Source organism: Drosophila subobscura, chromosome E, assembly GCF_008121235.1.
Source record: "Drosophila subobscura isolate 14011-0131.10 chromosome E, UCBerk_Dsub_1.0, whole genome shotgun sequence".
Taxonomy (NCBI): Eukaryota; Metazoa; Arthropoda; class Insecta; order Diptera; family Drosophilidae; genus Drosophila; species Drosophila subobscura.
Window position 1 is genome coordinate 19,741,122 of NC_048531.1, and position 20,682 is coordinate 19,761,803.

A 20,682-nucleotide genomic window follows, 5' to 3' on the forward strand; every position below is an offset into this window, starting at 1 on the left:
ATGTGGGTTATGGGCCATGTGGAGTAGTATATTGTAGAAGTTGTGGATGTGAGATGTGGGTTCTAATTATGTTACGCTGTGTTACTTGCATTAATTGCGTCACAGAAATATAATGTGATTTACTGTTAGCCCTAGCCACAGTCCCCTCTCCTCACTCACTCTGTGATTGTTCTAATGGAGTAGCTGCTGCTGCTCAGTCGACTGCATTACGATTGCGATTGTTCGGCGCCTCACACACTGGCTGCAATCACAGAAACAAAACGAGTGGGAGAGGGGGAGAGCAGAAGCAACCCAACTGCACAGCCGAAAACCGAAACTCATCCTCACCTAACGGTGCTTCTGAGCTATGTACATACGTTGATTTCAACTAGAGATGGGCGTGGGCCGTGCTTGCAAGGCACGAAAAATCACAGCATAGCACGAGGATCAATTAAAATAAGCACGAGTATAAATGTTTAGCTGTGTGTATGTTTTAATGTTGTAGGGAAGCACATTGAGAAAATCCCTTAAAATAATATATCTTATATAGAATTTACTTGTACAAGACAAGCTCGACTTGGAGTCACACTCCCATCTCTAGTTCTTTCGCATAAATCTCTCGTCATGAGTCAGTCGTCAGAGACACATACGCAGCAATGAGGATGGGGATAAAAAGTCTGTGGAGCGACCCATATGCGATTGGGGAGCGTTTGGATAAGAGAAGAGCTCTGCTTAACCCATTTGTTCCTGCTTGTTACGCTTTGCGATCCGTGACGAAGAACAGATTGGACAGTGGGCACAGATCGGATCTGTTTGGATCGGATCGGGAATACTCCCCGACACTTTGACACTTTTCCGACTACTGTTTATTGTTCAGCAATGCATATTATGCACTTTCAGTAGTTTCCCCGATCCGCCCCGCATCTGTGCCGCGGTTGCGCGACTCTCTCCCCTGTCCCTTTTTTTCTTTGTTTGTATCATTTTTGTTCGGTCAATTTTCCGTCTCGCTGACGCAACATAAACAAATTATGGATTATACACAGAAACAGAGAGAAACAGCCCACATGCAAGGGGTAGGGGCGCGGCCTGGGGTTGCTATTTCCATACTTTATATTACGGTATGAATGTGCAGACTGGAAACAAAGGAGAAGTACAGCCCCCGACTCCGTATTCGATACTGATAGGCAACATATGGCGCTTATCTGCCGGCGGAGGAGCAGCAGCGGCCAGAGGGATGCTAGCGGCACTTAAGGGCCTAAGTGAAGCATTAGCCCTTATCGGTTCTGGGTTGCAAGGGGGCATGTGTGGATATGTGGATGTGGAATGGTGGATAAGGAGATGGAGGGGAAGCTGTCAATGGGCCCGATAAGGCGACAGTTCGACTCTGCGCTCCCAATCGACTTTGGCGGCGCCAACATAATGTCTGCTGAACCCTTGACATCAAATTTGATGGCGCCCCATTAAGCAGCTAAAAGCGTAAGTACTCTTTATGTGTACATAGATGGGCTGGGGGCGAGGCGACAATTTTATGGGACCCCGGACTCACCTGCGATATGTAGTCGTCCGTGAAGGAGCGCATAAGACGCTCAGCGGGAACATTTGCCGTTAGTGGAGCAGCCGCGGCTAGCGCTGCCGCTGCTGCTGCTGCTGCTTTCGTTGGCGATCGTTGCGATCTATCACATGGTTCGGTCTCCGGCTGGGATCCGCTCCTGGGCCGAGCCACGCTCGACATGGCCAGGAGGGAGGTGGAGGTCGAGTCCTGGGCCGAGTAGAGCGACTCGTAGGATGGCGGCTCCTGGATGGCCGTTGCCGCCGAGGAACACCATTGGGTCAATGTGTGGGCCGGGCTGCCGTAGTAGGAGGGGAACGAGTATCGATTCCGTCTGCCGCCTCCACCTGCGCCACTCCCCTCTGCGGTGGCCGCCTGTCCGGCTTTGGCCAGGTCGAAGCCGGCGATTGCCGCATCGAATGCGCTTAAACTAAAGTTGGGAAAGGAAGGCACGGGGGGTAGCGGCATCGGCAGTGGCAGTGGCATTTGCAGTGGCAGTGGCAATAGCAGGGGCACCGCCTCCACTGCTGGTGGGTGGTGCGCATAGATGGGCTGGAGGTGGGAGGAGTGGGCGTGGGGTTGGATGGGAGGCTGGTTCAGCGCCGAGGCCTCGTAGCTGCTGTGCGATTTGTGGAGTTTCCGGTTGAGGCGCTCATCATCGTCCTCCTCCTCCTCCTCCTCGCCCTCCGATGAGCTGGGCATGGGCGTACGCTCGTAGGGGGTCCAAAGCATGGAGGACAGGGCCTCCTCCACATCCGGCGGCGCCCGTTGGCGGCCCGCTGCCGCTGCCGATCCCAATCCCGACCCTGCTCCAGACCCATGGCTGGGCGTATTGCGTTCAGACAGGGACATGCTTGCCGATCCCTCATCGCTCAGCGTCGGCGGGGATCAGAGGAGCACTCGATTCGTGGTCGCAGTCGCAGTCGGACTTGGAGCGGGGCCAGCATTCTGAAAGGAAAGAGACGGAGCGAGAGAAGCGAATGAAACAAATCCAAATGTATGTAAATGTAAATGGAAAACTTTTAACTAAGCAAATGGCTGACAAATTAAACGCTTACAATGCCCCAATTCGACAGTTGGAAAAGTTTTCGAGTCCCCCCTCTCCCGTTCTCACTACATCCAACCCCCCCATCCACATCCATTTTGATAAATTGCGATTAAAGCATTTAAAATTGGAGAAAAAGGTTCTGGGAGTGGATCTGCTCTCTCCTCTTTCGAGAGGAGTGTCGCCCCACTAAGTGAATATACCCGCTGGCAGGGGAAAGCCCGAGAAAAACCCTAAAACTGAAAAACCCCAAAACGAAATAAGCCAGCAGACATGAAAAACAAGCTTCCGTTTTGTGGAAAATATATGCAGAAAAGTTTGCGATGCAAAGTTTCTCTGGCAGCCTCCTGCCTCTCTATGCCCCACCAATGTGCCGTGCCCCAAGGAGTCACGAAAAACTTTGCCGCACTTGCACACACACACACACTCCACTCATGAATGGAGATGGAAGGAGAGAGGGAGAGTAGGCTGTGAGCCAAGTTTAAACTGGCATCGAGTGGTGGGAAAATGGCTTAACGGCCGTCGGACTAAGCGGGAGACATTGAAACGGAAATGGCTGGCCATGGACGTCACTCGATGCCAGCGATGGAGCGGGTGCGGGGGGATGCACTGTCTGCACCACCCACGGAGCGAGCAGCCGCAACAACGAGAGTTGGGAATGGGGCAAGTTTAAGCCGCATGAACAGGAACGGGGACTGGGACTCGACGAAGTTTTATGTGTTGCATATCCTGAGGCGCTTGACTGTTCTAATTTTTCGCTCGCCCGCTGGCCCTTTCTCAGCGACTTCCTCCCTTTCGAGCTCTCTCTCTTGTTGTGCTGCTTCCTCTGCTTCCTCTGCGTCTTTTGGGGCTTTGTGTGTTTGTGGGTTTCCACCATTGAATTGCTTTCTTTCCTTCATTCGTGTTCTTTATTTCATTCTCTTCTTGTGTACCCTCGGCGTTGCTCGTCGAGCACGTTGGGCATATTGAACTCATGACTGTGTTGGCAACAGAAAGAAGGAATTGGGGCTGTGGCTAACCCACATTTAAGGGAACCTCCTTAGTTATTTATTCAATCTATCATACCTCATAGAGTTAATTTTGATATTTTTCTTTGGGTAACTTTTGGTCGCAAATGTCAACTAAGATTCTCTTTCTTTTTCTGTGTTTTGTGTTGTGCTTAAGTAAAGATTTGTGTTAGTGTGCTAACACATTCATTCATTGTTGCCGGAGCGCACTTTCCTCGAGTGTATGGCATGTGTGTGTGTGTGTGTGGCAGGTTTATGTGCATTTCTGGCCTTCATTGTTGTCATTCTCTTTGGCCGCCATTTCATTGTTGTGTCGAAGAGGTGGGCAGGGGGCAGTGGCAATGGCAGCAGCAGAAACGGCAGAGGAAACACTCATTCACTCACACAATGGCATGCCTCGTCGAGTGGCAAGCGCACAAATTAATACGTATGTATGTGCAACAATTGAGAGAAGGAGGGCGTGTGAGTGGCAGAGTGTGTGTAATATGCATGTTACCTACTTTTGTGAGCTTTTAATTAACAACAGGCCTTCGACGGGGCGGGGCAAAATCCGAAGAAAAGCCTTGAAATCTTAAAAGGCTTTGTGCGGTGGGCCTTTGTGGGGATTTGCAATATGTGGCATGGCAGTGTCCCGGCCCGCAGCTCGTTAAATATGCATTTTGTTGAGAGTTGCATACATGAGTATAATGTGACCCGATTCCCCTGGATTTGCAGCAGCTTCGAAATTAAAATTGAAAATTATTCCGCAATCAGAAATTTCCTCAATTCCTTAAAGCTGAGAGAAACATCTCGGGGGAAAAACACAAATAAGCAGCGGACGCCACCATCCCCAGAGCCAAATGCAAATATTTATCCAAAGTTCTGGCCCTGCGATAAAGAAAACTCTGAAGAGCCCACAGCCCCCCTGCGAAAACGTCACGCAAATGAGCAAAATTTTTGTGCAGCTCTCTGCAGCATGGCATTCAATGAAATTATTTACATAAATATTCACAGAGAGCGGGAGACGTTCCATGATTCTATGGGATATTTTGTTCGCTTTTTATTTTCTATTTTCATTTTTATTTATATTTTTATTTGACTAGACGTGCGTCAGTCAATCATGGCCCAGAATGGCAGCGGAAAACTTTTTCGCCAGCTCCCCCGCTGGGGAATTTGCCAGAAAGAAAAAAAAAAGTTGGATTGAAGGAGAATTGGAGTCGAGGCATTGCCATCGACAGCAGCAGCAGCAGCAAAAGCATCAGCAGTGCAGAGCAAGCAAATTGCTGCCAGTATGTTTGTAATGCAAACAAACTTTATCTAATTAAAGGAACACGTGTTACACAACGAGAGCGGAGACGGAGACTGCTCTACTCTGCTGGCCCCATCTCTCGTCTAGGCAACTTCTTCATCTTGAGCATCCTCCGAACCATCACCATCATCATCATCGTCTTGGGGATCGACATGGACAGCTTCATCTGGGCGTGCCTTTACTGGCAGCTGCTTTACATTGATGACGACGCACTCGAAACGCTTTTGATGTCTCACTTTGCATTTGCCGATTCGACATATTCTCGCATGCGACTCTGCCAATGACTATGTGTGTGTGGGTGTGTGTCTCTCCTTATGCGTGTGCGTGTGCGGGCGCTTCCGCTTCCTGTGTGTGCCGAGTCTCTGCCGAGAGACCCCCTTAGGCCTCTCATGCCTGACTGGGTTTCGTCTCTAGTCCTCGGTCTGAGGACTGAGGGGGACTGCGGGACTGGCAACTCTGCCTGTCGAGTGCCTTTTGAGTTGTTTGTCAATATGTAGACCATTATTCAATCAATATATTGACACACATTTCATTTCCTCTTTGCAAACGCTCCAGCACCCCCCTCCCTCCATAGAGCCCTGTGCCACTCCACACCCCCCCTCTCACGCCAATAATCCGGCCAAGTGCTAATCGCAAACAAAGTAGTTTTTGCTTGAGTCCCATTTCAATTTCTTTTGACGTTTACTTCGTCGTCCCTTCGTCTTGGCCCATTTTTATGGCTCGTGGCTGTTTGGTTTTTTGCTTCTCCCTCGTCTCCGTCTCCGTCTCCGTTTTCGTCTTCGATTCGATTGATTCCCTTAGCCGGTTTTACGTACTTTTGACACACTTCCAGGCTCTGCTGCTCCGTCAAGGCATGCCCCCAGGGACATACATTTCCGCTTAACTATTGTACTAGGGACGAGGGACCAGGGACCAGGACTATGCTCCTTAAATTCAATTTGAAGCCGGAGTCCTCTTCTATTTGCACACGGGAGTCGGGGCAGGCGGGAGCCGATTCCCTGGTATTTTCCCTAGCAGCTTCCCATTTTTAATTTAATTCTGCGCCTTTTGCTGGGGCACTTAAAAAGTTTCCCGGCTCGCAGCCGAAAAGTAGGCAACGATGCGGCGATCTCTTAAGCCATTCCAAGGATTCATTTCCTGTTCTTCGCTTCCTTTCGTTTCGTTTCGTTTCGATTTTGAGCAGAAAGAAAGATGTTGAAACAGTGAGTAGGGATTACTGCTAGCAACAGTAGTTAGGGGATTTGTTATGCCAAGCCAAGGGTAGTGCTGGGAATTGACTCCTGAGGCAAAGCCGAGCCGGTCCTAATCCTCATTGAATCGCTTGAACCTCTTGCCTCTTGCCACAAGAAGCGTTGATTCAGCGACTGCAATACTCAATTTAACTTTTCATGCAGCAACTGGAGCTACTGGGGTGGCTGCTGGTGGGCTGCTTGCATTCAATTCTTCAATTAACCAACTCCAAAACACGCCGCTAACTTGGCCAAAGCAAACGCGGCCAGGCGGAAAGGGTTGAGTGGCCCGTGGTACAACTCACCTTTCCGTTCACGTCCACAGGCAGCAGTGGTCCGCTCCACTCCAGTCCGGCCTTTAAAGCTGCTGCCTTTGACGGCACCGATCTCTTGAAAGTTTCAAGGCTCTGGCCAAGTTTTTCCTCTTCCTTAATTATGCTAAAAGCAGCAACAGCAGCAGCTGCACCCACTCTTCGCCCAGCGGGACGAATGAATATTTACACCTGCCCCACGGCTAGATGCAAATGTGGCGCCAATGTCAAAGCTATCAAGTGCCGCAAGTGCGGCAAGGGGGCAGGTACGAGTGAGCACACAATTTGAAACAAACGCACACACGACTTGCCGCTGGTTCTGGTTGTGGCCTTCGCAGGAGAATTTCAGTTTGATTTGCGGCTTCCTTTATTGCTGTTAGGGTTTTCACTTTCCACAGACACGTGCACTGCTTTTGGGCTTCTCAATTGTCTCTGGCGGAAAAGTCTCGCATCTTTCGGGGACACACGCTCGACATGAGGCCGGGACTCGCGGGCTCTGAGGTCTGTCTACTCCGGCGGACAACACGAACTGACTGCCGCCGGATGGAACAAAGACTTTTCAATGCGAACTTGACTTTAGTGGAAGCCGCGAAACCCAACACGGACACGCTCTGCGCTCGGCATTCCCAATGGTGAGTCTGCGCAGAGGAGTCCTCCTTCTCTAATCTCAGAAGCTGCACGTGCTTCCAGGAATTTCCCTCCCCTCTCTCTCCCGGCCTCTCCCGGTCTCTCGGGGAGTGAGAAATGTTTGTTTACATTTGGCAAAACAACAAGGAGCTGGAAACACGGGAGCAGGCGGAGCGGGAGCAGCAGCTGGAGCCAGAGGATGGGATGTTGGATGTTGCCTACTTTTGGGGCAGCAATGAAATATGACTGCTGCAATTGCATTCGTCTCTTTGACAGAAAGGCGCCCGCAGGCCCCTTCTGTGAGTGCTGGAAATTGAGCAACAAGCTGCTCAATCCATCTCTCAGATACGGATACGGATGCGGCATCGATTCCATTCCATTCCATATGATTATGCAGTTTAGCACACTCTGGCATTGGGTTTGGCTTTGAGTGTTCTTTCGCACTGATTCCATACGGATAATGCAGTTTAGTGAACTATGGCATTATTTTTAATGGATCTACCTCACAGCCAGCTCTGCCTGAGGCTTGGGGTTGGACGCCTGGACTCCTCCCGGATCGGAGAAACTTTTTTAATTATCATTAATGAACACGAAGTGCACAACAGCAGAGAACAATCATTGGCCAAGTTTTGCACTGCAATTATTTTAATGTTCAATGAGGTTGCAGCAGTGGCTGGAGAGGCAGGGAGGGGGGCGGCAGGGGCCGGAGCAGTCATCGCCAATGATTTATTGCCTGGGCCCTATTCTGAAGTTTCCGTTTGGCTTTCGCTCAGGGCTTTTGCGGGCCAAGACCAAGCCCATTCATTGGATGTGTCTGTGTGTGTGTGTGTATGTGTGTGTGTGGTAGAGTGTGTGTGGAAGTTGCCGGGCTTTGGCAATTAGATAGCAGACAGGAAGGGGGCATGGTGTCATGGAGGGACGAGGCATGTCGGCATACGAGAGTCCATGAAGCAGCGTTTATGTTTAATGCGTTATAATGGCCGTTGTAAGTGTACATAAGTTGATATAAAAGTTTTATGGCCGGGGCGTGAGAAGCCTCTGTGATCCCCGATAAAAGGCAGAGAGAAGAGAGGAGGCGGAACCTCCTCATGGAGCAAACGAATCGAACAGTTACTCGGAAAGTTATCACAAACGAAATTTGGATTTAATTCAACTTTCGACACCCGCAATGAAAAATAATTTATGGATTGCCAGCGAAAATTGAATTGGGATCGAACATTTATTAGTTATTTATTGGTGTTTTTAGTGGGTTTTGCATTTCCATTTCCATGGCCTTCCATTCGAGCCACAAGAATGGGACATTTTTGAGGTTTCTCTCCAGATAGATGAGGCCCCAGCGATTGTAACCATTTATTGAATTTACTTTTATGTTGCCAGCCATAAATTATGTATGTAAAACAATTTTCCATAATTTATGCCCCGCTTCAAAACAATTCGTTCCCTTTTGCCCATAAAACCCATCGAAGAGAAATAATTTCAATGGAGAAACCTAAACACGCCTGAATACCTCCCCGAGCACGGACGCACACGCATGCGGGAGCGGGAGCGGGGGCGGAGTCGGAGGCTGAGGCGGATACATGTGTTTGGACAGATATCCGTATCTATAACTGCCTCACAATTGCAGCGCTCACTTGCCGCAGAAAGCCCGATAAAGGAATAAACAAGAAGTTTTTGCCGTTGCCAGCCGGGGGCAAGCCGTTGTAGTCCCTGCCCCATCTGGCCCGCAGGACTATGCCCGCTGGTGAGGGTATTACAGAACCATTTCCATTTCGCTTGTACAACCCTGTCCTTGCAGGGGACCAGACCCCGCGACCCAGACCCCATTTATGACATATGCGCAGGTCGTGAGGGGCACTGCGGGATGGGATGGATGCGTGCAGCAGCCAGACGCATCACCAGGCAGGCCCACAAAAAATCCTTCGATTTAAGCGCTTTTCGCTTCGAGGCAGGTTTTTCCTTTTGATGCCAGTGCATGGCAAATGGCTGTATCTGAATCGGAATCCACGGATCCAGGCATCCACGCATCCACACCTACTGCCGGCGTGTGCCCGTGCCCGCGCCAGTGCCCTTGCCCGTGAAGCCCCTTTATGACAAACCATGGCCAATGGGAGAGGGAAGCGGGGTAGTCGAAGGAGTGCTAGGTAACCGTAAAATAGAATCTGGGATGGGATGCCGGCGAAAGGAGAGTGAAAGGAAAGAATTGCAATAAAACATAAAATTGCTGACTTCAATTCGTTTGCCATTCAGGTTTCGTTTTCCCTTTTTACACCCGCTATTCGTGCAGACAGAAAGGGTGTGCCGGACTTGGCAACAGGCAGACGCAAGAAAGTGTTTTCAGTCCCCGCATCCGTCCGCCCCCAAGTACAGGGTAACCTATGGTCGTGTTCCTGATTGTCGCATGGTTTTTTCTTTTGCCATGCCCATGTGGGGCATTGTGTGGACGCATCTGGATGCGTGTGTGTGTGTGTGTTGTGTGGGTGTTTTAAGTGGGAGGGTGGCATGGCTGCTCGGTTGAAAGGGCGGGTGGCTGTGCGGCAACCTGCGCTCGCCCCTTTATACATATATTTTATTAGGTTTTATTTGATTTACACTTGTTTCGTGCTGAAAGCATTCGCCTTCACTCCCCTGGGCCGGTGTACCGGTGGCTCGAGGCTGGAGCGACACACTGTAGAGAGTCGACTCTCAGAATGGAAAACGTTTCAGTTTACTAAACGTTGGTCGTTTGCCAAATGCCGATAAGACAGAACTGTAGGCTGAGAGAGAGAGAGAGAGAGTAGACAGAGTGCAGGATCGTTCATGCATGAGTAGAGAGCTTTCGAATTTAGCTTAGCCGAAGCTTCCACTGCCCGTGTGTACCGGTGATAAGTCAAAGAGGTGGACAGCGCAAGAAGTAGAAGCGGAGAGAGAGAGAGAGGGAGAGAGTAAACAGAATGCGGAATTGTTCATGCATGAGTAGAGCTTTCGAGTCTAGCTTTGCCAAAGCTTTGCGATCGCTTCTTTCAGTTTCTTTCAAACCTCTCTGGCGACATGATCGGCCGTCTGTGGAGGCGCTTGACGCTCTGCCTGCTGGCAGCTCTTGTTGGAAGCGGACAGGAAGCCCGAATGAGTAAGCGAGGTCTCGGCGCATCGCTGATAGTCGGTCACTCACCGCTCACAACATTTGTTACGATTCTTGCAGATGCAGACTATTGCAGCAACTTCGAGGACCGGCCTGGGCGTTGCATCCACTACCTGAGATGTCCGCCCATCAAAGCGATCGTACAGAGAAAACGCGCCGGCTACGAGCTCACCCAGAGGGAGCAGTACATCTGGAATCACGCTGGCTGTTCGGAGGAGCGAAAGGTGAGTCGAGCGGCTGTACGGGTACGAGAATTTGATGGAATAACCAGATTATTGGCAGACCTTTGTGTGCTGCGAGGAGGAAATCAATGACACTGGACTGGCGATGCTGAGGAACGAGACGGAGTGCGGCAAATTCTCGTTGGCCAAGGTCGCGCATGGGCAAGAGGTCAAAATGGGCTCGCGACCCTGGATGGCCCTTCTGAGGTACGAGGGTATGTCGGAGGGCAGGAGCCAGTTCCAATGCGGAGCCACACTCATTTCGAAGCGTAAGTAGAGTCCCCGTTTCTCGTGGCACAACCTCTGAGCCTCTCTTCTAGGCTTCCTCCTAACTGCAGCGCATTGTATGAGCAGGGAAAATCCGTGAGTAGACTTATTTCAAACATTCCAAAACTGACAAGGTCGGACTCTGCAACAGAGTCTCGATTCGATTGGGAGAGCACGACTTATCCACGGAAGTGGACTGCACCATGGTGGGCGTGGGCTCTCAGGTACGGTGCCAGCCGCCCCCCGAGGACATTGGCATCGAGAAGATCATCGTGCACGAGGGATTCCCGAATAACCTCACCCAGAACGACTTAGCACTCATAAAGCTGGACAGGGACGTGGAGTACGCTGGTAAGACAAGTCAATCACGAATGGCACGAATCTGCCCTGAACATTCTCAGCATTGCAGCCCACATCAATCCGATCTGCCTGCCTCTGAATCAGCAACTGCAGAGGGACGTCCGCGATCAGCTGGTCTACCGGGTGACTGGCTGGGGACGCACTGAGAGCAATGCCTACTCCAATGTGCCCAGGGAGGCGTCTGTCAACCGTCTTCTCCTGCAGGAATGCGTCAATGCGTACCCGAAGAACGCGTTCGCCGAGAATCAGATCTGTACGTCTACCGACGGGCAAGACAGCTGCAGCGGCGACTCTGGCGGCCCTCTTCTTTATGCATTCAGGTACTACGGACAGCAGCGCTTCGTGCAGACGGGGATCATCAGCTATGGACCGAGTCAGTGCGGTGTGGGTTCTTCCCCGGGGGTGTACACGGACGTGGGGGCGTTCCTGCCTTGGATCACGAAGCAGATGGCGCAGTCATGAGGACAATCGAGAATAGGATGAATCCTGCTGCTCACTCACCACCTGCGGGCCATTCTCGCCACCGGGGGGCATTGAATCCTTTCGGCCCGCTGGCCTGAACGGCCACTCGAGCGCAATTAATTAAGTACGCACAGTAAGAGCTCAAAGATTTTAATTAAAAATTTTGCAGAAGCGGAAAAAGTGCCCTCCATCTCCGGCGCGTCCTTCTCATCTGTCGCCTGCCCGAGGGCAACAGAGCCACAGCCACAGCTTTTGTCCGGAGTAGCACTTTGTTTCATTATTTCATTACATGCCCGAGCTGCGATTGTAAGGCTTTCAATTTAAGCCGAAAACTGTTCAACGGCAATTGGTAATTGCCAATTGACAACTGCAAATTGGCCATGCTCGTACTCGTACTCGAATTCGTATTCGTTCTGCCTCCTCTCTGGTCTGCGCCTCTTGCTGCACCTTGACACACTGAACTAAGCCCGGAAAGGAAGTGCCATGTGAGTATGCCCCACTTGTTGTGTGTGTGTGTTTGTGGGTGGGCAAGAGATAACCTTTATCCACTTAGGCCCCTGCTCGTGAATGCAATCCTCCGGCATCATCGGAGGCCGACGAGAATTTGTAAAGAGTGTTGGGCTGGGCCCACAGGGCAGCCAGGTGTTAATGAGTGCGATAAGATCCAAATTAGAATATTCATAATTCATGATGTTTGCCGGAAAACTTGCCGCACGCTTTCAATGGATGCTCCTTGGCTCTTTGCTGGCCATGTTTGCTCTGGGTTCGGGCACTAGCAGCACTGCATTTGGAATGCTCTTCTCCATCGATTAATCAAGTCCCCAAATGCATTGATTCGGACTCCAGAACAATGGAGGAAAAAGCTCCTGCGACTGGACCACAGCCAACACTCTCACATCCCACTGCCACATCCACTGCAAGCTCCAGCTTCCCCAGCGGCAGGTACGTGGACTCAGGTGTTTGCTTTTGAGCTTAGCGCCAGCAGCCCCAAAGACAAAAACAACTTCACACGCTCCGTCTCCGTCTCTGCCTCTGGCTCTGGCTCTGGCTCATGTTCCAGCTCTCCTTCTCCTTCGCCATCTCCGGCTCATGTTCATCGTGAAAGGGTCCGCAGGTATTAAGGTCAGAACTATAAAACATGCAAAGCTCAGGAGGCCAGCAGCTGCCGGGAGTTACATACCTCCAGTCCATCACAAAAACAAACACACACACACAGAGAGAGCAGTGGAAAGACAGATGAGACAATGAGTGAGACAGAGAGAGAGAAGGAGAAGGAGAGTAATAGAGAGAGCGATGCAAAGTGATTCAGACTCCGGACTGTGACTCTGACACAGTGAGTGAGGGCATTTATTAGTTTGGCAGAAAGAACAGTGACTCACAGAGCTTGGATTTCACTCTGATTTCCGCTGATCGGTGCTATATCGCTGCTATACCCCAGTGCCCGGAAGAAATTGTGGGAAACCGTCACTGATAAACAGAACCAATTGACTGACTGTATTCAAGCGAAGCGCAGACTTTTAGCCATGACTGTGCTGACTGACTCACTTCCCGTGACCGTGGCCGGACAGGATGCGGCATCCATAAATATGCTACACTTTGGCGAGAGCCACACCTCACACCCTCGCCAAGTCCAGCAGCACCTCCAAACTCCAAGCCCCAACATCGCTTTCGATGCTATCGCTGCAGGAGAAGAAGCCCTTCGTTTCGGCGGAGCGGACGGGCGGACCCACTCCCTTGTCGTTTGCGGTTGTTCTGGTTTCCGGTTAACACGCACACACCAAACACACACACACACACACAGCCACAGCCACATATGCACTCTGGCATATGCATATGAAAGTGTTCCCGTGTTCCGTTGAGTGTCTGTGTGTGTTCCGTGTGTAGAGAGAGAGTTTGGCTTGTCTGTTTTGATCCCTTGTTAATAATATAAATGATGATTTATGACCCTCCGAGGAGCAGAAGAACCACAGCAGTCCAGCAGCTGGGTCAGCGGTCGGGCGTGAGGGCAAGGGTCAGGGGCCAGAGGCCAGAGGCCAGGCAGAAACAAACGCCTAATGAATTATTGATCAACTTAAAGATGGCCAACTCTCAGCGTAATTGACAATTACTCTCCCAAAATGGGAAGTCGGTGGAGCTGCGAGCACATCCCCCAAGAGCCCCCAGAGGACAGGCAAATATTTAAAGCATTTGCCAGCACATTAAAATCGAATTTCGCAACGCAACGCAAAACAAAAACATAATACAAAATGGAGCCATGGAGCATGCAGGCAACAGAAGGAGAAGGAACCCCCGACATAGAAGGCATAAAAAAGCCGCAGGACTCGGTTTTGTGACCCACCAAAGCAACAACAACAAGAAAAAACAATGGAAATTTATGCAAACGAATTAAATCGGCAGGCTGGCAGGAAGCCAGAGACAGAGCCAGGAGCCGGGCGCAGAAATAGGACTAGGATCACGGCCAGGAGCAGGAGGAGCAGGAGGAGGAGGAGCAGGGAACGCCCACCCCTTGCTGATTGCGCATGCTAAGGTATAATGATACAAAATATATTTTATTTGTGGAAATTTAAATATTTTGTAGCTTCCAGTCGATGGGCAGAACCAATCTACTTACCGCCGCCGATAAGCTCTCGGGGCCAACTTTGGCAATTAGCCGAGCCCCTGGAGAGGATCCGACTCCACTTCGGAGAAGGAACCGAAAAAGTGCTGCTAGGGAGCGTTTATGGGAATCGTTTATGGGAAACATCCAACATCTAGCGGGCGTTTGGCTTCTTATGAAATTGAAAATTGCACACAGCGACAATAATTCATGCCACATAGGAGAGGTGAGGGGAGGGGAGGGGCGGAGCAGAGGCCATATCATAAGTCAGAGTCGGGGCCAGAAATATAACAACAGGCGACGCATGCCAGGCACATATATCATTCTGCCAGTTGAGCGTGAATCAGAATGGAACTGGAACTGGAACCCGGCGAGGAATGGGAGGTGATGGGAGCGCCGAATGCAGGGAAATAAAAATAAACAAGCTTGAAAGTGTTGCGTGGGCAGAGGAATGGGGAGGGGGAAAACAGAAGCAGAAGCAGTGGCAGTGCAGAGGTATTCGAAGAGCTTGATACCCATCGCATGCGATGTCCGTGTGAATTCCTGGGTAAGGAAGTGAAGCAAAATGTATAAATAGAAGAGATAAAATTTAGGTCTGTCTATGGTAAATGGTGTTCATCTCTTTTAAGGGCTGGGGATACCTCAACGGGCAGCGTAAGTTCAGAAATGTTTGAATGACAGAGAGGAGTAGCCCGCTGTGCTGCCCTGCCAGTGGTCCCTTTCCCGTTCCCTGTCCCTTTCCCTTTCCCACTCCCATTCTTCCTCCACCACTCTCGTGGCGAATTCTCATTGTTGGCAACATGGCCGTATCCGTAGGCCAATGCATTTGATTGTGTTTGTTGCCTCACAATGGATCCATTTTCCTCTGCCTCTGTGTGTGGGTGTTAGAGTTTGGTGTGTGTGTGTGTGTGTGCGTGTGTGTGTGTGTGTCGCTGTCTTGACTTCCCAGGGAATTGCTGCTGCCGTGTTCCCATTTACATGTGCGCCCCCCACTCCACTCCACCTAGCCCCTGCTCGTCCTAGCCCCTGTCCTGCTTCTTGTGGCGTGCCCCTAACACGGTTATTGCATTAAGCAAAGTTGTAGCCTAGATTTGAATGCCGCACGGCCGTGGCAGCCACTCTCCCACCCCCACCCAGTGTGCGCGCCGGCATTGTCTAGGACCTTCGCTTTGTTTAAACATTCAACGTTCATTATTTCTCCTTCGTCAGTTGCCTCCTGCCTTATGCCTCCTCCCTTCTGCCACTCACTCCCATTTCCATTTCCAGTCGCCCCCGTCCCCCGCACTCTTCACGCGTTTCTCGCTGTTGCATATTTAATAAACTTTTCAGTTAATTTTCATCATTCGCATTATTTTCGCGGCACATGCGTGTTAACAATTTATTCCGCAGCCCCCCCCCTCGTCCCATCGTCCCACCGTCCCATCACCAGCTCCATTCATCTTTTTTTTTTCGCTTCCAGCTTCCTAAATATTTATGAGCCCGCTCCTGGCTCTCCATGGCGGTAAATATTTAAAGCGAACATTTGGCCACACTGCCGTCCAAAGTAGCCTTTAAAGCGGCGACAGAAACAAGAGGAGCGGCACACCACGCCACCCACAATTCCCGGAACTACCAGCACGAGCACGAGCTATGTACAGCTGTGTTCAATGAAATAGTAGTGCCGCACCTCACCACTTTCAAAACTATTTTTAAGACATTTTCAATCATCCAAATTAAACAAGTGATACCTTTTTAGAAAGCCTGGAATGTACACATTACGAACCAGAAAGAATTTTGGATTAATTGCATTCCATCTTCTTGATTTACATGACTTTACAAAAATACCCATGAAAACTGCTGTTCAATGAAATAGTAGTGAATTTTTTGAAAATCGAAAAAAAACCGAAACTTAAGTTAATACCTATCTGTCATATTCTAAATGTTTCTTGATGTTTAATATTTAGTTTTTAAATAATTTTGATTTAGTTACTTCCTTCCTCCCGCCTGGAAGGAATTAATAAGGTCCTGCCCAAGCTCCAATAGGATTTTAGCCATTCCTTTTTCAACCACTGGCTCTAACCTTACTCTGGATGCCGGAATTGCATTTATTATAATGCATTTGGCATTTCCCCATAATATTTTGATAACATTCAGATCCAGGGACTGATTTGAACATCGAAAAACGCCGATCTTTTCAGATGAAACCCCATTTCACCACCCAGTTGGCGAGCTTTCTTGAGTATTTCGGATCATTATCTTGTTGAAAGCTCCTTTTCAAAGGTTTTTTTCAACTGGAATAAGAATGTAATGTATGAAAAAGCATGCTGGCCCACACAATTTTCTAAAAGGCTCCAACTAGGAGGCTAGGAAGTACCACTTCATGTGGACTGGAGCTCATAAGGATCAGCCCAACATGCCCAATAAAGTTTTTTTCAAGAATTTGAACACTAATCTGATGTCTGTGAACGCCAAACCTATTCTTTTTGTTATTTCTTACCATATTATACAACTTTACACTCATCAGTCAAAAGTATTTTTTTGTCACTGCGACACAGCTCAGCCACATGCGTTCTTGCAAACTTTAGCTGTATACCCCTATACTCTCAGAGACAATCGCGTAGCTTTCTGGGACTTCTTGCAATTAAATAATATGAAGTCATTCGTCAACGAGCTGTCATAACACTTACAGAGTGATATAAAATTTTTTTCATAATTTTTGAGGATATTGAAGACCTTGACCTTGCCTTCGACCATCTTCGACCATCTACTAAAAGACAATTTTTTCGCATAAAAAATCATTTTTCAGGGTGCTTTTTTTAGTTTAAACTATTAAATATAACAGTAAAAGCACATTCAAATTAGTTTTGAATTCCATTATACCTCCTGATTTTAGTTTTTAGTCTAATTCTAAAGTCTCCCATATTGGACCGTTCAATGATTACTTCTACGCTCCAAAAACAAAAGTACTGCTATATTCAAACATTTCTTTCATCAAAATATTCAATATATAAACTAAGCTTACTGATGGTAGCTTTTTTGAATTGATTTAATTTGTTTTTTAATTTTTTTTTAATACTTGCACCCAGCACTACTATTTTATTGGACAGCATTTTTCATGGGTATTTTTCTAAATTCATGTAAAACAAGAAGATGGAATACAAATGGAATAAGATTTCATCGGGTTTATAATGCTTACGTTCCAATCTTTTCAAAAAGGTATCAATTGTTTAATTTGAAAGACTGGAAGGGTCTCAAAAATAGTTGTGAAAGTGATGGGGTGCGGCACTACTATTTCATTGAACACAACTGTATATGGCTTCATTATAGTCGGACAAACGTGTAATGGCGTGTGGCATAATTTGCTGAAATAAAATAATTAAATGTGACAATGTGCAGAGAGGCTGGCCGGCAAAGGTTGAAAGGTTGAAAGTGTGGCGGCAAAACGCTTAAATTGATGGACAGAATGGAGACCGGCGTGGCTGTGGCTGTGGGTGTGGCAATGGGAATTCCCTCCTGCAGAATAGAAGCCGTGACATGACAAAGTCATTGCCGTTGACATAAACAAGCACACTGCGACGACTCCTGCCATTCCGCTCCTGCTCCTGCTCCTGCATTCAAATCGAGGGCCAGGCCTGACTGATCCCCAAACCCCCTTTTGAATCCCATTGAACGAGAACACTGACTCTTGCTGCCAGGACGTTCTCTCTAGAGCAAATGTCGAGCGTTTTGTGGGGGCCCCGGAAAAGCGAAAAACGAAAACAATGTCAAACACATCAAAGTCAAGCAGCGATTTTCCAGCGCTCTCGCCTCGCGTCGCGTCGCGTCGCGCCGTGCCCCGGTCACCATTCCCCATTTCCAGTCCCCAAATGGCAAATGGCAGGCAAATCAACTGAAAAATCACAACAAAAAAATATCAGAAAAAGTAAATGTATATGTGAAAGTGGGGAAAGGGAGGACGGGAAACATCGAGCAGTTGGAGCGCAGCAGGGAAAATCGTTTGCACAGGGAAAAAGTAAAAGGAAAAGGAAAAATCGAGGGGGAGAAAAGTGCAGTTTTGGCAAAAATGGAGGAGAACGATGTCAAATGCAAATTGACAGCTTTCAATATCAATTCCAAAACAATCGCGAGGGAAATGAAATGCCAGCGAACGAAGTAAAATCAATTTTCCTTGTCAAGTGCAACAGACACACACACACACACACACACAGAGAGTCTCTTGCTCTCTCTGTCTCTATATCTCTATCTGTTTTTGGGCACTAAATGCCTTGCATGTAACACTTCAACTTCATTCGATTGAAGCCATTCAAATGCAATCAAACGGCTTGACAGGTTAAATTAATTAAACCGGATTTATGTGGATACATCAGAAGTTGTCCTAGGAGGACTCTCCACTCTCAACTTTCCACTTTCCACTCTCCACACTCCACACTCGGCACTCCACACTCGACTCCTTTGGGCTCCTTTGGCCGGCTTTGGCTTTGGCTTTGGTCGGTTGTGTTGCTTTTGATGTGGTTTCGGTTTATATTGGTCGCATGCCCAGGATTCCACTGGAGAGTCTGAGTCTGAGCAGTCACCGGGCTTGACGTGTGGTTTAGGTGCATTTCGCAAATTACCCTTGCGGTGCCTCAGAGCAGAAGAGGAGAGAGAGCTCTGCCATGCCCCTGTCCTGCCCCGTCACTGTTTGTCAATGGAATAAGTATTTAATCATCAGATGAGTAATTTGCATAAATTAAGTCTGCCCCGAGTCCGAGTCCGAGTCGGTCCGGCTGCTGCTGCTGCTGCAGCGATAAGAAGGTCTGCCTCCCCGGGGGCCAGGAGAATCTTGTTATCTCAATATCCTCCGACCTGCTACCAGTCCCAGTCTCAGTCTAAGTCCCATTTGCATTGCAGGTCCGATAAAATGCGCAACTTGCAGCATTTCAACACGCAAATTATGGTACCAGGAAAAGGGGAAACTCAATAGAAGATATTGCGACTATGTGGTACCCCCAATTGGCTTTACTCTCATATCTGTAAACGTTCAGCAATGTTTTTATGGAACACGAAATGACTTGGGTATAACATACCCTTTCTGCTCCAGCCACACCCTGCATTAAAATGGCAAAAGGGCCGAAGAAATGTAATGCGAAGGGGCATAAATTCAGGGCATAAATTTCAATGCCCCTTATGCGCATTTTTCTTATCGGGCAGACATACCATGTAAGAGAGCCCCACAGAGAGCTCACGGAATCGAATCGAATCGAATCGAAGGGATGGCATCGACAGCGACAGCGACATCGACCCGAGGGGGAGGCTGCCAAATGGCAACGTTATGAGAATTATGAACGAAAGGAACGAAAGCGACGCAGTATTGATTTTCAGCAGGGTCCTGCAGACCTTGACAGCGAAAGGGAGAGGAGAACAAGCGAGAGACTCAGCCGAGCAGTGAGCCATAGTAGATTTGTAATTACAGGATTAGTCCAGCTCTGTCTCTGACTCTGTGGGTTTGCCTTTGGCTTTGGCTCATCTTCGATTGGCTTCCGCACCATCCCGCACCCGTGGGGGGTCATGTGCAAACACAGACGACCAGCCGACCAGCCGACCAGACGACGACGACACGTGACCTCTCGCATGGATCTAATTTGCAATTAGATATGTTTCACCCCTCCCCTCTCCGGCGCAGCATCGGCGCCTTTGAAGTGGATGATAAATCCAGTGGGGCGCGAAAATTATGAATGCCCCTCACCACCACACCCACACCCACACCACATACACATACACATAGACAGACAGTGTTGGCCGCCTTTGGCCATCAATTTGTTAACAAATCTCGAAAACAAATCATCAAACGCATCGGCTCACACGATTTAAATGAAGTGGCCGCCGATTTCCGCAGAGCTGCGTCGGCATTGCGTGGGGCAGCTGGGCAGAGAACTCTGCTTTCCATCCGAGTGCCTCTGCAGAGGAGGAGCAGCAGCCAGCCATGACGTCGCGGGCGCAACGGCAAGGGAGGCAAGAAGATTTTTGGGCTGTGCTGCCACAGACGACTTCCGTTTGCTGGGAAATTCATGGAAAATAAACTTGGTTGTTTTCAGGGGAAGCGGCAGGGGCAGGGGCAGGGGCAGCCAGTACACAGTACAATTTTGCGGCATGTGGCAACTGGCACTCTACTCTCTCTCAGTGGCAATGCCAGGGTGCGGCAGGGTGTGCGATATTCGTTGTGTTTACTCAACAGCTTTTTGCTCTTCTTTATAATTGCGCATATGACCCTGTTTAATACAGTTCGCTGAGCAATTTGCCTTCTTTGCCAGCCGACTCTTGTGAACTTCGCTGAGTCTGGGCGGAGGGATTATCTTATTTGAGTGTCTGGCAGTCTGGCAGGGGAAGGGGAGGAGGGGCAGGGCTCGTCGGAAGAGTGGCAATTGATGGCTTAATAAATGGCAATTAACTAGCATTGATGTAGTGCTGGCCAAACTACTCCACTTTGTGGCCATAAGTCAAAGGAGTCGAAGGCAGCAGCCATCGAATGTCAGTCCAAAGTGTGACCCTCAGGTGCGCAACCCAAATCCACTTCCAGTCCCGCAATTTTTCGGTATTCGGGATCCGTTTTAATCTGGTAAGTGAATGTGTCAACTTTTTCTCACTTTGTTTGTTTGCTTTGGGCC

General features: G+C 49.1%; 2 protein-coding genes across 4 annotated transcripts in view; one reads left to right on the forward strand and one right to left on the reverse strand.

Moving 5' to 3' along the window:
• LOC117890348 overlaps positions 1-6,935 on the reverse strand; it is a 36,414-nt gene extending 29,479 nt beyond the window's left edge. For 2 of the 3 annotated variants that reach the window (XM_034795141.1, XM_034795139.1), the window contains exons 1-2: positions 6,403-6,934; positions 1,526-2,476 (exon numbers count right to left, since the gene is read on the reverse strand). In XM_034795141.1, coding sequence (XP_034651032.1) covers positions 1,526-2,380 — 855 coding nt within the window. In that variant the 5' untranslated portion in view covers positions 2,381-2,476; positions 6,403-6,934. Of the gene's footprint in view, positions 1-1,525; positions 2,477-6,402 lie in introns of all 3 variants that reach the window. The other variant, XM_034795140.1, reaches the window with a different exon arrangement.
• Positions 6,936-10,060: 3,125 nt separating this feature from the next.
• Positions 10,061-11,630, forward strand: LOC117889976 (serine protease grass-like). Its single transcript, XM_034794556.1, has 6 exons — positions 10,061-10,118; positions 10,200-10,377; positions 10,436-10,643; positions 10,695-10,737; positions 10,793-10,992; positions 11,051-11,630. The coding sequence occupies exons 1-6, from the start codon at positions 10,063-10,065 to the stop codon at positions 11,461-11,463; spliced, it is 1,098 nt and encodes a 365-aa protein (XP_034650447.1). The 5' UTR covers positions 10,061-10,062; the 3' UTR covers positions 11,464-11,630.
• Positions 11,631-20,682: the final 9,052 nt, after the last annotated feature.